This window comes from Synchiropus splendidus, chromosome 18, assembly GCF_027744825.2.
Source record: "Synchiropus splendidus isolate RoL2022-P1 chromosome 18, RoL_Sspl_1.0, whole genome shotgun sequence".
NCBI classification, from domain to species: domain Eukaryota; kingdom Metazoa; phylum Chordata; class Actinopteri; order Syngnathiformes; family Callionymidae; genus Synchiropus; species Synchiropus splendidus.
In genome coordinates this window covers 430,408-446,013 of record NC_071351.1, presented here as the reverse complement: position 1 = coordinate 446,013, position 15,606 = coordinate 430,408, and the positions used below count along the sequence as shown (strand labels likewise).

The 15,606-nt window shown below is 50.4% G+C and overlaps 4 protein-coding genes across 8 annotated transcripts; all 4 read left to right on the top strand.

Moving 5' to 3' along the window:
- The first annotated feature begins 33 nt into the window (after positions 1-33).
- On the top strand, positions 34-3,382 carry mkrn4 (makorin, ring finger protein, 4). The gene is made up of 7 exons (XM_053850477.1): positions 34-1,904; positions 1,967-2,070; positions 2,136-2,200; positions 2,490-2,722; positions 2,786-2,893; positions 2,970-3,069; positions 3,130-3,382. The coding sequence occupies exons 1-7, from the start codon at positions 1,783-1,785 to the stop codon at positions 3,256-3,258; spliced, it is 861 nt and encodes a 286-aa protein (XP_053706452.1). The 5' UTR covers positions 34-1,782; the 3' UTR covers positions 3,259-3,382.
- Positions 3,383-3,583: 201 nt separating this feature from the next.
- Positions 3,584-7,971, top strand: fance (FA complementation group E). Of its 4 annotated transcripts, XR_008412997.1 has the most exons (11): positions 3,584-3,800; positions 3,869-4,385; positions 4,458-4,502; positions 4,881-4,937; positions 5,027-5,164; positions 5,223-5,346; positions 6,010-6,085; positions 6,157-6,223; positions 6,565-6,690; positions 7,099-7,416; positions 7,906-7,971. XR_008412997.1 is itself a non-coding variant. In XM_053850059.1 (10 exons), exons 1-10 carry the CDS (start codon positions 3,601-3,603, stop codon positions 7,192-7,194), a joined length of 1,446 nt encoding a protein of 481 aa, XP_053706034.1. In that variant the 5' UTR covers positions 3,584-3,600; the 3' UTR covers positions 7,195-7,623. The 4 variants fall into 4 exon arrangements, 2 of the variants coding, with proteins under 2 accessions (XP_053706034.1, XP_053706035.1); XM_053850059.1 differs by lacking the exon at positions 7,906-7,971 and having other exon boundaries at positions 7,099-7,623; XM_053850060.1 differs by lacking the exons at positions 4,458-4,502; positions 7,906-7,971 and having other exon boundaries at positions 7,099-7,627.
- Positions 7,946-11,555, top strand: rpl10a (ribosomal protein L10a). Its single transcript, XM_053850061.1, has 6 exons — positions 7,946-8,033; positions 8,712-8,783; positions 8,848-8,928; positions 9,976-10,124; positions 10,204-10,376; positions 11,352-11,555. The coding sequence occupies exons 1-6, from the start codon at positions 8,029-8,031 to the stop codon at positions 11,520-11,522; spliced, it is 651 nt and encodes a 216-aa protein (XP_053706036.1). The 5' UTR covers positions 7,946-8,028; the 3' UTR covers positions 11,523-11,555.
- A 574-nt stretch (positions 11,556-12,129) lies between these two features.
- si:ch211-163l21.11 (inositol 1,4,5-triphosphate receptor associated 2) lies at positions 12,130-15,417 on the top strand. Of its 2 annotated transcripts, XM_053850427.1 has the most exons (13): positions 12,130-12,181; positions 12,399-12,521; positions 12,587-12,659; positions 12,728-12,755; positions 12,831-12,971; positions 13,036-13,167; positions 13,505-13,661; positions 13,730-13,770; positions 13,840-13,890; positions 13,957-14,057; positions 14,159-14,251; positions 14,780-14,881; positions 14,942-15,415. In XM_053850427.1, exons 2-13 carry the CDS (start codon positions 12,458-12,460, stop codon positions 15,072-15,074), a joined length of 1,116 nt encoding a protein of 371 aa, XP_053706402.1. In that variant the 5' UTR covers positions 12,130-12,181; positions 12,399-12,457; the 3' UTR covers positions 15,075-15,415. The 2 variants fall into 2 exon arrangements, with proteins under 2 accessions (XP_053706402.1, XP_053706401.1); XM_053850426.1 differs by having other exon boundaries at positions 12,728-12,971; positions 14,942-15,417.
- Positions 15,418-15,606: the final 189 nt, after the last annotated feature.

Below are 15,606 nucleotides of genomic sequence, written 5' to 3'. Positions count from 1 at the left end.
AACAGAAGCCATTTTGGCCTTCGTTCACACCGATAGTGATAATTTAAGTCATGGTCGACATTTTGATCACAAGGTTTACATGAGCTTTAATTTAATATTCATATTGTTTTCTTGTTTCACAAATCACAGACGACTTGTGCTCAGTGTCGAGGGGGATTTCTGTAGCTGCCAACGGTCTTCTCGAGAGGTGTCTTCAAAAAAGTGGGACTCGGGTGGAAATGGCTTCTGCTGAAGTCACATGACTTCTCACGCCACTTGTCGGGACTTCCAAACTGCTGTGGGGTCGTGGTCTCTGTACATCTTCCTGGCTCTTCCGTGTCCTCTTCCAGCTGGACCTGTCCAGAAAACCTCCAAAGAAAGATGACAGTTCTTCTGAGAAGATGTTGAAACACAGCGTCCTGACTGGAAGCTGCTGCTTGACAACAGAGCTAAACTGGTAACTGAAAGGTCATTCAGTGTCATGTGACTTCAGAAGGTGCGTCCTCCTTCAAAAACCCTGCTTTGATTTCTTGTCTTTTTAGGGAATAGATTAGAATAACAAGTGAAAGTGATGTTTTTGCTCGGGGAGGAAGGTGCAAATGGTCTCGTCTGTAGCGTTGAAATCAAGTGAACGTATTTGGCCTGTCTCTGGAGAATCCCACTCTGACCGGAGAGTGCCATGTGTTCCATTGTTGCTTTTTGTCCCCAGCACTGAGAGGCGGAGGGTGGTGGAGTGGCCGTCCCTCAGGTTGACCTTACATTGGAACGCTGTTGATTTGTGTGATGGTGGGGGCTTCTCTTTGTGCAGTGGCCCAAGGCTTTTTCAAACAGCAGCCCGAACATTTCATGCCGATGAACCTTGAGACCCTTCCTGTTAACAATGACTGCATTTCTATCAAGAGTCAAGGCCTCACTGTCCCCTTCTTTCCGCACACAACGACATCTTCACGGATCCGGTCCAGACTCTTGGTCACGTGAGGGACGCGCGTTAATTAGCGTCCGGATGCGGCTGAAAGTATTTAGAGGAGCAGGTGGGTGGAAGGCGGAGGAGACCTCCCGGGACTGGCAGAATGGACGCGGATCAGGCGCCTGTGTGTAGGTGAGCGCGGCGGGACTCGGCGGGCTCCGCGTCTCCTCGGACGGTTCGTGACCCCGCGCTGTGCGGCAGCGGCACGAGACGCGCTGTGTCCTGTGAAGCCCTGCTGACACGAGGACCGCAACCTTTGTCACTTCGAGCCACTCTTTCAGATGCACTCAAACGGCGCTTTTCGTTCCAAAACAATAGCCGTCTTCCATGTGGGTTTGAGTTCGTGCACGGTTTTGGAGATCATCCGAGTTTGTTGGGTTTTTTTTGAAGGGTAAATGCACTTTATTCTTCCCACAGTGGGGAAAGTGTCTCAGCAGCCAATGACACAGACACCGAGGCGAATCTAAAACATGGAGGCAGACAACAAAGATCAGAGCAGAGTGACGCCCTCGAGGCTTTTTCAGGGTTAAAAGTGCAAAGTAGCAATTGGGGTTTTATTTTCTCTTCTTGACTTGAGTCAAGAGTTCAGGTTAGCCATTTGTTTTAGAAGCTGAGCAAACCGACAGACGTTGGCTGACCACTTCCAAACATGGCCTGCCACAGAGCGAGAGCCCTTTCGACCTCTTGCGACAGGCGTCGCCAGGGCACTGGGCCTTGTCAAAGACATGCCGTCGCCCCAAGTTGTTCACTCTCATCCCTAGTTTTTCTCCTTTTTTTCCTCTAACAAACAGCTGCCTGGAACTCCTGAAACCCTCCACTTGTCTTTCAGACATTTTATGAATGGCTCCTGCAGATTTGGTGACAGCTGTAACTATCGCCATGAACGGCCACGGTTGCCGGCCACCCAGGTCTGTCGCTACTTTCAGAAAGGCGGATGCTGGTTTGGGGAGAGCTGCAGGTGAGTCACTTCCCCTCAGACCGCTGACATCACGTGCTGAGTTGCAGCTTTCTCCCTCCGAGGTATCGGCATGTGGTCACGTGTGGTCCGGGAGCAGCAGGCAGTCCAGGGAGAAGTTCAGCCTCCCCTTCAGAGGCCGAGGCGGCCCACCCCCAGAGGGAACCTTGTCAGTGGCTCGCGAGCCTTGTGAGGTTGTCGGCTGGTGGTCTCATCTGAGTTTCTCCGCTGCAGATCCAGACTCTTCATCGCGCCTGTTGCTGGAATCCAGCTCCGAAGGCACCAGCAACGCCAGAGTGGTGTGGACTTCTGTTTGATCTGTAGCGACTGAGTTGGTAGAACCCTCACAAAGTAGCTCAGTGAAATGACAGGACATTGGCTCTGTTCTGCTGCAACATTTGTCCTCAAACCTTAGATTCTTTTTTTTTAACGAAATGGAACAAAAAAAAATAGATTCCCTCGTAAGAAAAATGGCTAGTACTTGCTGCTACAGAAGGTCAGGGGTTCAAGTCCATAGACCCTCCTGCTGTTGTTGGAATGGAGAGAAACTGGGGGGGTGAAATATGAAGCCTTTCTTGTTTTTTGAAGGTCTCCTCCAGAGTGGAGGGTGCTGCTGCTGCAGCTCACACACAGAGCATCAGCCAAGACGCTGTCCTCCAGAGTCGAGACCTGACCTGTGGAATCTGCATGGAAACGGTCTCTGAGAAGTTGGATCCTCGACACCAGATGTTTGGAATACTGCCCAACTGCACTCACTCCTTCTGTCTCCAATGCATCATGACCTGGAGGAAAACCAAAGACCTGGGCACAGATGTTGTCAAGTACGAAGCATTGATGTCTGAAGCCTTGGTGGAGAAGTGACCTTTCTGTTGTGGCGCCACCAGAACCTGTCCTCAGTGCCGGGTCAGGTCTCCCTTCTATGTGCCCAACAAGTACTGGGTGGAAGGAGCGGCCAAAGAGAGTTTGATCGTCAGCTTCAAGAAGAAGTTCAGGTATGTGTGAGCTCCATATCAAAACCGGCTCTTGTCTAAACACAACAACAACCCACCATTGCTCTTGTGTTGCCAGTCGGAAAAGCTGCAGTTACTATGCGCGCTACAGATGCTGCCCCTTCAAGACGGAGTGTCTCTACCGCCATGACAAGAGGCTGCCCCACCGGACGCTGCAGGTACGGGCTGGCTCGCCGTCACCTTTGGGACGCTGACTCTGCATCCGTCTCCCTCCACAGTTCTCCTCTGACGACGAGGACGAAGACTTCTTCGACGGCATCGATTTGATCAATTTTGTCATGATGTCTCTGTTCGTCACCGACGAGGACCTGGACCTCTCCTCCTTTGACTCGGAGGACTTTGCTTGACACTGCCTCGGGTCTCGGTCGTTTGTGGCCGATGCTCTTCTGGTGGACCTTTTTGTTTTTCGCCTTTTTAAAGACTTTTTAGCATAAAAAAAAAACGGTACAGTATTTTGGGCTGATGTGTAGAAGGGGGTCCTGTGGGTGTTGTCTTCCGGGGTGGGGTGGGGGGGTTTCAGAAGAAACTGAGGTTTTTATTTCTTTTAAAACAAATTGTAGTTCTCAAAGAAAATAAACATTCTTCACACTGTCTGACTGACAACTCGGTTTGTTGATGGAGCGGGTCACACTCCAGGGCACTAGGTGGCGCTCGCTGAGAAGCGAAGAAGAAGAAGAAGCAACGCGACAATGGCGGTTGTTTTGGACCGTTTTGAGGGACAGTCGCGGCTTCTCGTCCGGGAGCTCCTGCGTGGAGTGAACGGAGCGCTGTGTTGTTTCAAGCGACTCAAGCGGACCCGGCCCGACCGCTGCCCGCTGCGGGACCTGCTGGAAACGGTGTGCCAAACGAGCCTCCAGTGGCCGGACGCTGGAGCAGGAGCTCCCACGGTGTAAGTAGCACCTAACCGGAGAGGCTTCTTGGCTGCTGGACTCGTCCTGTGACCTTGTCTTCTCCCAGCGGACCGATGGTTTGGTGGCTCCCCCCCTGCTTCAAACACAACCTACTGTCTTTGCTCTGCCTGCTCTCTTCTGCGACCCCGCGACACGTCGCTCTGCAGACGCTGCAGTGCATCGGCCAGGAGCCCGGTCCGGACCCCTGGGTGACCACACTGGCTGCTCAGCTCAGGAGACGCTTGGGCACAGGCTGTGAGCAACCTGGGCTCTCCCCCGCGTGTAGTTCGAGAGTAGAGCAGCTGTCAAAACAGCTGCAGGGTTCCACCCAGTCAGGCGCCTGGACCAAGATCTTAGTTGCAGAGCCGGCCTCTGGACTTCAGCTGGCGCCGTCCCACAGGAAGAGAAGCGTGAGCCTGGCCTGTCAGGAGGAGGAATCCGATGAGGGTCAGCAGAGTAAACGGAGGAGAGTGATCCGGCTTGATGCGCCTGAAGAAAGCAGTGGTCGGGACGGTCTCAGGAGGTCGAAACCCCATCCTCATGATCCGGACACTTTCAGTGACCCTTTTCCAGCACACATGAAGGTAAACGGAGTCAGAGCTCAGTGAGTCATTGTTTTCAATGCTTTTTTGTTTGTTTTTTTTCACCCTTTTCAGGCGCAATTTCTTCAAATCCAGGAGGTGCTGGACACTGAGATGGAGGTGAGAACCATCGCCTCCCTGTCCTGAGTGTGCCACCCACAGCGGTCTGACTACTCTTCTCTTCCATAACCGTTCTGTGGAACCTTCAGTTGCTCGGCAGTGGTCAGGCGCTGTCAAATCGATGCAATAGAGGAGGACACGTGGTGTCAAAATGACTCACGAGCCCTCACGCCTTGTTTTAGTGGTCAAAACGACAGCACGAGTCTGGACGTTCCTTCTGATCATTGTTCTGTCGAGAATAAGTTTCAGAGTCTGCCGAAGAACAGGGGCCGTCACTGCATCCTCAGTTGCTTCTGGGCGCTCTGTGCTGTGTCCCTGTATTTGTCCTTGACCTCTGAAAGTCTTTTACCCTGCAGTGAGCATGTGTTCTGTCCACAGTGGGATCAGAACTGCGTGGAGGTTTTCAAGGTTGTGAACGACTTTTCCCCGAAGCAGGTTAGACATGCGTCACCAGTCGTCTGTGCACGTTTCTGTCTTCTCTCTGGTCCGTGGTGCAAGACTGTGTTTCCATCCCACCTGCTCAGATTGAGGCTATGTGCCTCATGTTGAACCTGTCTGAGGTAACGGACCGAACTCTGCTCAAACTGTGTGATGGCCTTCAGAGTTTGGAGCTCAGCTACAGCTCTGCAGTGACGCTCATCAGGAGTCTCGTGCTGCAGCGGGTAGGTTTGGCCAGTGACCCCCACCGCGGTTCCTCTCTTGATCTCAAGCTGTGTGCAGGTGCTGACTCTTACAGAACCAGCTTCCAGGACGCTGCTGACCGCAATGATGTCTCTCTGTCTCCGCTACGCTGCAGCAGTGTTTCATGCAGTTTTTGGACCAGTTCTTGAGGAGGCACACATGGGTCTGTTCTGCCATGAAGACATTTGTTTGGCAATGAATCTTACTTGAATTTCAGTTTCATTGCTGGCTGTTGACGCCACTTTCTTTGTTTTGTGGCATTTGCCACCAGGCTGTTAGCTGGAGGGCGTCTGCGAAACATCCGCCCGAGTCACGACCGTAGCGTGATTACGCTGGTATATGGCAGCATCTGGCGGCCAAGCTACAGTCGTGACTCGGGCGTCCATCTTCCCATGTTTTAGACTTAGACTTAGACTTTCTTTATTGTCATTGCACAAAACATATTTCTATATGATGGCAACGAAATTTCGGTCTGAGGCCTCCAGTTTCCAAAAACAAACGAGATGTCCAAAAATAAATAGATAGATAAATAATAATAACATAATAACAGATAAGTGCCAGTCCAGAGGATGAATTGAATTGAATGATTTGCAGACGCCCTCCGAGCTAAAAGCACCTGCACAGCACTGTCACCTCTGTCCATCGTCCTCCCTGGTCACACCTGACCATATCCAGGATTCCTGTCTCCTTAAAGTCATGAACACTCTCCTGCTGTCATTGTGTCAGAGCCACATTCTGGTGCTCGTGCACCATGGCTCTCTCGCACGAGTGGCTGGACAGGGCGTCCTCACTTGCTGCAGTTCTTCTGAGTTTTCTGTCTTTTCAGGGAGCCATCAGGCTGAGCTGCTGAACCAACTTTCGCTGCGTTGCTTCAACAGCCAGTACAAGCTGCTGCTGCTCCAGTGAGACCAGAACCAGCCTTGGACCACTCATGGCAAACGACTGTTGTTGAACTATTGGCTTCTTCTCTCAGGTTTACGCTGAAACTTACGTGGACTGAGTCCAGTCTGTCCGTCCTCCACTGTGTGCTCAACTCTAAAGTAAGTCACAGACCACTCACACCCTGCATCTGAGCAGGGGTGTGGAGATGTTGAGCATGTTTCCCTGTCGCTTTGCTTGATGGGTTGGCACCAAAACCTGCACTACACCGGCACCAGTTTGGACCCTGCTCTATAATGTGTATAAGTCAGTGGAAAGTTAAGTCGACGGACAAGTTAAGACTAAAAATAATAATACATAAATAATACTACAATCTTTGGGGTTTTTTTTAAACTACCGCCACTATTGGTATTTGTGATTAAAACCTCTGGACCGGTACCAGATCAATGTTGAGAATGAACTGAACCCGGAACAAAAATGACCTCTGGTGTTTGTCTTCCAGTTGGATGTGAATCCGCAAGTGTTTGGTCAACTGGTGGATCAACTGAGTGCACAAGGTCTTCGCTTCTCAAACTCCTCCACATTTGCCAAGATCCTGTTAACCATGCTGACCCAGTACAGCTGTCATGTAAGTGGCCACATGTCTGCTTTAACGTGTCATACATGCTCGTCATGTCAGTCACTGGCTCCTCCATGCCACTCCTGACTCTATCATGTGACTTGTGAGTGATGTGTTCAGGGACTTGGAGGATGGCGGTGATATGAGGTTGATGTCTATGGTGCTCTTCCTGCTAATGTCAAATCTGCCATTTGGCCAGGATGCGCATCATTTTGTTGGTGTATATTTCATTAGAGTTGGTCTCTTTCTACCTCACCTGTCATTCTGTCCGCAGTAATGTTGGGATTTCCTCTTCTTTATCCAGTAATGCCATCACATGTTTGGTCCACCCAGGCTTTTAGCTCGGGGCGTCCACTTGTTCATGAAGCTCTATGAAGCCATGACGTTGAAGTTTTCCGTTTGCTTTGTTTATTCAAGGTGACGGTGGCTCACAAGCACTCGCTGTCAAGCGTCCTGATGCTGAATGAGACATTCCTGAAAAAGTCTCTCCAAGCAGCTCTGAAAAGGATCTGAAGTGTATGGATATATCTGGACGGTCACGTGGTCTGAAACTGAAGCTGGAAGGCAGCTGTGTTGCTGCTGCCAAGAAGTATAGAAACATTGGCAGACAAGCCGTCAATGGTGGCTCCTGGTCGACAAAGTCAAGCAGTGCTGTATATTGATGTCTGATGTTGTCATTTATTGTCAGCCGTGCGAGAAGAGCCAGGGGACCCCACAGCCAGAGGCTGCTGACTTGTGAGTCTCCATGTTTGTACTGTATTGTGTGTTTTCTTTCTGGATTCATGTGATCGCTTCAATTTGTGAGTCAAATGTCATTCCGTTTTTGACGTTTCAGTTGAAAAATCAATAAATCCAAACTCAACTCTTTTTTTTTTTAAGTCTCAGTCCGTCTTCATGTGATTCACAAAGAACCTCACTGTGATCCCCGATGGTCATTTTCATTGTAAATCAGAATCAAGTTTGACATATTGTTTATCACGGACAGTGTCCATCACCCAAGCGAGAGTTGTTCATTTGTTTTTTTTTATGTTATATGAATACAAAGAAACCGATGGATATGCTAGTAAATGTTATGCTTTAATATCACTTGCACTCCTAAAAGCGGTATTTTCCTGATTGAGTGAAGCAATTATACCTGCTTTTTCCATGTTCACGTCATCACAACGTTCTGCCCGTTCAGTTGCGTGTGTTGAAAACGAAGCGTTGATTTACCAACACCGGCAGATGGCGATAATGTTCTCCAGCTGAGGCCGTGTCAGGCGAAGAAGAGCCCCGCTCTAATAATGACGTCACTTCCTCCGGAATTTCCTTTTTCTGCGTAGCGAGGCGAGCGCTGGACGGGAGAAAATGAGGTGAGCCGAGAAATCTTCCTATAGCGGTATAGTCTGTCAAATAATCTCACTTCCCTCTGGATGCGTCTCAACACTGTTCACGTAGAACCTGCTAGTGGTGTGGGCGGTGCGCTCGGGCCGTGTGTAGCGTGCGTGGCGGCGGGTGCCGGAGCCTCCCGACACGACAGTCGCGGACAGAATCCGGTGTCATCTGCTCCAGCCTCACCAGCCAGAGTTGAGAATCCGTCGCCAAATGTGCACATTAGTTGCGTGGCGTGTGATGGCCTTAGTATTTGTTCATATTTTGCTTGGATTGTGTGGTCTGCGTGGAGTCCCTTCCACGCTATGCTCCCTGAAGTTGTGCAGTTCAAGCCGCTGCGGTGTTCTTGCTGAGGTCTGGAAACGTGTGGCAGCAAACATTCAGGGATTGTATTGTTTCATTTCTGGGAGAAGTTTTTTAGAAAAGCAGGACGGATCCAAACCAATTCTTGCAGTGAACAATTGGAGTGTGAAGACAATGTTCAGTAAACCATTTTAGCGTCTTCCTCCAGCACCATTTGTGCCAGTTTATGCCTGCTTTACGACACATGGCCAAGTGTGACAGGGAGCCTTCATGACTTTCTATGACTATTGATGTTTTCGAAGGTGCTGACAGGTGAGCGAACGATCCATCTCATGGTTTTCTGTTTTGCTTTTCAGTAAAGTCTCCAGGGATACGCTGTACGAGGCAGTGAAGGAGGTCCTGCAGGGCTCTGTTGCCAAGCAACGCAAGTAAGGCCTCCTGACTCGGCCTTGGAAGTTCTGTGCGCAAGTTTTCATCTCTGAATTTTTGCAGGTTTGTTGAGACTGTGGAGCTGCAGATCAGTTTGAAGAATTATGACCCCCAGAAGGACAAGCGTTTCTCCGGCACTGTCAGGTTCGACCTTTTCACTGTCTCACCCAACCTTCTCCTGTTTGCCCTGACCCGTTTGAGACGCTGCCAAGCGATTTGAAAAGTTGGCCAATCGGGTCATGTAGACATGGAGAAGTTCTCTGGGTAGTCTGACTTGGCACATCCAGCCACAGCAGACGGACCCCCACCCTGGGTCTTAAAACATGAGGGGAGGCTCTGAGCGGCTGAATAAAGTCCTCGGCCGACCCTTGCTCATAGTGTTGGCCAACAGGACTCCCGACTGCATACTGGTGTGGGTAAGACATTTGTTTTCTTCCGCTTGGACTCCTTTCTCATTCAAAGTCTGAGTGACATCTTCAATAAGACCATGGAAAACAAGCATTTTAGGAGAGAGAGAATTGTGAGAAGGTTTTTCACCACACAAGACAAAGGACTGACCGTTTGGATCATGATCTGGAGAATAGACTCTGACTCCATGATCATTTCTTCACCTGATGGTTTCAGCATCTAGGAACTGTGTCCAGACTGCTCCATAGTTCAAGTGTTCAGAGACATGAGACACAGCAGACAGACGGCTCCATTGAAGCCCTAAATAAAGCTGGCAGAGCAGCCTGTCAGACACCAGCGGCTTCTACCAGAGACCTGAAACATTGAGTTGCTCATCTCTGCACTGCAGACTTCACTCTTCTATTGAGACGTCAACAAACCGTGGTGTTGGAGACAAACTCCACTCCTGAGTTCCACCATCAAACAGTGAGACTGTAGTGTCCAACACATGGAGGAGAAGGAACATGGATAACTATCGTCATTGGTGAAATGACAACATTTATCCTGATAACTTTTTGTCATATCGCCCTCATGCCTAGCGCCAATTGATCAGTGCAGCCCTAACTTGACCTTCCCATCCACACTGTTCTGGTGTGAGCAACCCAGGTGCTAACACTGACAGGAATGAAGTGATAAAAGTGACTGTCAGGAGACATTTTGTAAATGCTGCTGCCATGGCTGCTGGTGTAAGCACTTGTTGATGGTGAATGGTGTCTGTTTTTAATGTCAACTTTTGTCCTTCAGGCTGAAGACTCTCCCAAGACCCAAGTTCTCGGTCTGTCTTCTGGGAGACCAACAGCACTGCGATGAGGCCAAAGCTGCAGATCTGCCCCACATGGACATCGAGGCGCTCAAAAAGCTTAACAAGAACAAGAAGTTGGTCAAGAAACTGGGTATGGTTCTCCACGCTCGCTCTCATGGGAACCTTTCAGGATGGCTGGGGTTTTACATGTGGTTCTGTTTGTCTTTCAGCCAAAAAGTACGACGCGTTTCTGGCTTCAGAGTCTCTGATCAAGCAGATCCCTCGTATCCTGGGCCCGGGTCTGAACAAGGCTGGGAAGTTCCCCTCCCTTCTGACCCACAATGAGAACTTGAATACAAAGGTGGATGAGGTCAAGTCTACAATCAAGTTCCAGATGAAGAAGGTGAGTTTGGATGCTTTGTGCGTGGAGAATATTGTCTGAAAGTATTGAACACACAGTACATGTCTGTTGGCACAAAAGTCTCTTTGACGTCGGCCATCAAACACTTGGTTTCCCGGGAGTTGAACTCTCATCCTCCCAGCAGCATCCTCTGTTTATTTGGACGTGAACGTGCAGCTATGAGGGGTGAAGGACACGGCGCGGTGTGATGCATATATTTTTTTTTAGTTTTTATCTTTCCTGGGGATCTGCCGAACTTTCGGTGCCCAATAGTAGGAAAAGCATCATTCGGTGAGAGGCGAGTACCGTGTGACTGGAGCCTGAACCACTTGGCAACACAATCCTCCACTTCAGTGGAGACTGGGACACGCTGCCCACAGATTCACTCCACTAAACTGACTTGTTTGGATGCAAATGTGTTCCCAACCCACTTCAAATGTATTAAAATACAAGAACCCAGCAGATCTGGTTGAGCTTCACAGTGCATATGCAGTACAGGCCAACAGTCTGGACACAGCTCACTCACGCCCCTGTATTTACATCGTCGATTCTCACTATTTTCATTCAAAATCGACTGGACACATGGAGTGATGCAGAAAACAAAACTTGTTTTAGATTCTTCTAAACAGCCACTCTTTGCTTCGACCCTTGATCATAGCATTCAATTAAACTAAGAGATAAAATGAAATATTCAGACGTGACATGCTGAGTATATATGGACTATAGTTACAACATTGAGCCAACGTCTGATCTGGTGTAATGTTCACACAACTGTTGTGTCAAACAGCCTCTCAGTAGAAGGCAGCCTGAAAGTGTCTGGCCCTCACATCGAGACCGTCTTTCCTCCACCACCAGATTGAAAGGGGTTTTTGGTTGAAGGTTCTGATATTTGCTGTCGGTTGGTCAGGCTGTGTCTGTTCAGATGTGTGGTCTGTCATATCCAGTCTGAGTCACCCTGCTGCTGCTGCTTTTGTCCAGGTGCTGTGTCTGGCGGTGGCTGTGGGCCATGTCAAGATGACGGAGGATGAGCTGGTGTACAACATCCACTTGGCCGTCAACTTCCTGGTTTCTCTGCTGAAGAAGAACTGGCAGAACGTTCGTGCCCTGTACGTCAAGAGCACCATGGGTAAACCCCAGCGGCTCTACTAAGTTGGATGTTGAAATAAAACGCCTTCCGCCTCAGCCGGCCCTTTTTCTGTTTGTTTTGTTTTAATAAAATGAAAATCTTCTTGGTCCACACGTTAAAGCCAGTACAAGCGCTGCCTCCAATTTCCGAAAAAACATTCTTTAGTTGGAACCTTCCTGCCGTCTTCTGGTGTGGGAGCCTTGCTGCCATCTTCTCGTTGAAATGGGCTGAACATGTCCCTGCTTCATGTGGCTGAGCAGTCAAACTGTGGTGCAGATGAGCAAGAATCAACCAGTCACATTTTGATTGTTACTGCTGCTGATACATCTCAACTCTGCCCTACCTCAGCCACCTTTTTTCCTCTTGTTATGACCATATACATTCTTGGTCTCACCATCATGCTTCTCCAGACTTGTCAGGTTTTGGGTCGTGACCTTCTCCGCCACCATGGTTCAATTGGACGGTCAAATATTTGAGATCCAATGTTGTGCTGCACTTCCTCACCAGCCTGCTCTCCAGCGCAGAGTAGAATAGAATGACGTGAAATGGTCGCCGTCCCTCTCATTGGTGGATGGGTCAGTGCACTGTCCCTGACTACCCATGATCCTCTGCTGTAGTCAAGCTCTTAATGGGATTACACTTGTAGACTGAAGTATTTTGCCGTGGTCTCCTGGATCTTCAGGTGAGTGCAAAAGAACTTCTTCCAACCATATGCAAGTAGAGCCACACAGACAACTGAAATTGTTCCAGTGTGGGACTCGCTGACCAAGCATGTGCGCGTTTCACTGTTACATTGTGCCGTGTTTACCTGCTAAGGAACAAGCCATGCCCACGCAGACATTTGATCTGGATGTATTTATGGGGCTGTGTTTGATGCTTTTCACTGTGTGTATCTCAAGAGAAATTGACAGTCCCAGCAGCAGCCGTTGCTCAAATAGCAGGGCAACAAAAGACGTCCATGTCTGAGACCAATGGCCCTGCGATCGGACAATCCTGGGCCTCCAGCGATGACAGCGAAGAAGGTGAGCGCGCCACTGAAACAAGGCTCCGTCACACTGGCCCACGTGTGTTCGATTGTGTTGTGCAGAACCAAAGAAGCTGGAGCCGATGTCGACGAGCTGGAACGAGCTGTCCATCATCGAGCGAGTTGGCCTGAACAGGTGACTGTGCTGTGCTTCTGCCGTCCAACCTCCCTCCTCACTGTCTAACCGCAGTCTGTCTCTCACAGCGCGGAGATGTCAGAAGCCGATCTGGAGGCAAGAACAATGGCTGGCCGTCAAACTCTTTCAAAGCTTTGGCTGTTCTCTGCAGTGTGGACGTTGCTCTTCCAGGCCGCCTTCTCGCAGATCGCCATGGCCTTCCGCTGCGACCAGTACACTCTGAAGCAGCGGCTGCAGGCAGAAGAGCACGCCCGCAACCTGGCGGAGGAGAACATCCAGCTGGAGCTGTCCCGAGGCAGAGAGACTCTGGAGGTGCAGAGGACGCTGCAGCATCCGTGGGAGATCGACTGTCTCATGTCGACTTTTCTTCCTGCAGACTCTCAAAGGTCTTTGTTTGGACAGCAAGCGCAGCAAGATCCTGCAGCGCTTGGAACTTTCTCTGGACATTCTGGCGGGTACAGTGGAACGGATCTCGAGCACGGCCGAGGTGCTGGGTGCTGTTCACCAGGTGAGCTCTGCTCCCCTCCACAACACAACACAGCCATGGTATTTTGAGATAACACCTCGAGAAACTGGTGATCCTGGTCCAACAAGATGAAGCCATGCGTGTCACGTGTCATGTTTGGAACATGTTTGTGCTGGTGTCAGCACAGTGGTGAATGGTTTTGATGCACACGTGACACATCCGGAGAGACGCGGCGCTGCCTGCAGTGACGTCTGTGAGGAGAGACTGCGACAAGTGTAGAAGTGCCCGATGTCTTGCTGTCTGTGCTGCCGATGTTTCTGTTGAAGCGCCCAACCGTTCCAAGTCGACGACAAAGTGATGAGCTGATGAAATGTGTCAGGAGGCGAGAGTCAGTCGGGCAGTGGAGCTGATGGTGGCCCATGTCCAGAACCTGAGAAGGAGCCACCACCGACACAAGACGGAACTGCAAGAGGCCCAGAAGACAATCCAGCGTCAGAGCTCTTGCAGAAACCTCCCGCGAAACTCGGACTCTCCAGGTCTCGCCCTCTGCTACTGCCATTCATAGCATGTTTTGGACCTCAGTGACGTGACCGTCTCCCTCCAGATCTGCTGGACAGTGACACAGTGAAAGAGAATTTCAAGCCGGTGAGCCACTCTCCTTGTTTGAGTTGGGAATTTTCATGATTTCATGAGAATTGTTTCGTCATGGATCAGAACTGCAGCCGTCGACGGGTCAGTGTTTCGTTGCTGCCCAATCAGATCCAGGTAAGATCTTCCAGTTAAAGCAGAACCTCTCCCTCACCAGCTGACCCACTGGCCTCTTCTCCTCAGGAGAAAGTGAAGCAGAATCCTAAAAAGCCTCCCACCACTGACGGCTCAACGTGTGGCTCAGTTTCCAGCTGCAAGGACGACAGCTGTCCAACGGAGAGCAGGTCAGACAGGCGTCTCACGTGAGGTTGACGTTCACGGCTCCGGCACGTCTTCTCACGTCTGTCAGTCCAACTGTGAACTGAAACTCTGTTCCCCATCAAAGGCTCACAGGTTCAGCTGAAGCAGCAGCTCGGCCTCCAGACTCTTGTCCCAATCCGGGGAAAGTCGTGACTCCCAGAAAGATCCACCACAAAAGGTGAGCCTGCTCTTGGTTGGTCCGACGTTCTCCATCCAAGGGTCAAGGACGTGCCAGGTTGAGTCATGGGTCCTGCAACACCGATGTGCCGAGCTCGCAGATCAATCCCCGACACTCACCGCGACCGCGTTGAGTCTGTGTGTCAAGAGGAAGCAACTGCTGAAACCATGTCGCCTCACGGTTCCTTGTCAATGTCTTGGTGGATCTCCGCGGCAGCTCCAAGGGAAAGTGGCCTGCCGGCTGGCACCATCTTGATCTGCCATCGGGGAAGAGTGTACAGTGTTTGGTCTCAGATTTTCGACCTGTCCTGCCCCACTCCCATTCAAATGAATTTCAAGGTATAATGTCATTGAGAAAATGGATGTTTTGTTTTTATAAAAAACGTTTTTCACATCGTCTAAAGATGCGGAAGAACAGTGGACGCTAAAAGTCTGTTGCCTGCAGGGACTGTGAGCGTCCAGCAGGTGTCAGTATTCAGTGAGACAGTGAACACTTCACACTGACTCCGTTTCCTCTCCTCTGCTGCAGTGTTCCGGCCGAGGCTCTACGGCACAGACACAGGAACAAACCCACTCTGACTAAAAGGAAGGCCGACAAAGACCAGGCCGGTCGCCACGTCCCCGTGGCACCGTAAGTCAGATCCGGAACTCCACCACTGACACCGTTTCTGACGCAGCTCTTTCTCTGCAGAGCTGCCTCCGTGTGGAAAAGGCTTCCTCTGTCTCTGCTCCTTTTCTCACTCCTTGTGGGGATGACACTGGTCTGTCTTTTGTGGAAACATCACCTGGACGCTCTCGAACCCGGGGAACCTGTTGTCACCTGAATGGATGAGTTGCCGGGCGCTGGAGACGACACTTCTCATTTTGTTGCTGTTGTCTGTTGCTGTGTGTGAAGTGTGGGACGGAGGTCAATTTGGTACCCCCATCTATGTATATATATATATATATCGATATATAACATGGCATTTACAGTTCATGGGAGCGGGTGTGTAATTCGACCACTAGGTGGGGCTATGATGCACAGGTGCTGTCGCTTCGTCATCAGTCTGTGACGACACCTGGTGATGGGCGGCTGAACTTGTCAGTGGTCTTTGTGCAGGTGAACCCCTGACACACGCTGACCACCCAGGAAGACGAGTGGTCTGGAGATGCAGTCCCGCATCTTCAGCTGAGGAAGTAAAATGGCTCCAGGACTAGCATGACTCTGTGTCTGTTCATCTGTACGGGGCTCATTCAGAAGAGTCTCTCCTGCCTGCTCTTGTGTCCATTTGAGTCATTGGTGCAGTGCACCTGCTGCGACCCTCTTGCGGCTCAGTTTGACACCCTTGGTCTACAGGTGTTGCCTCGTGGTGTGAT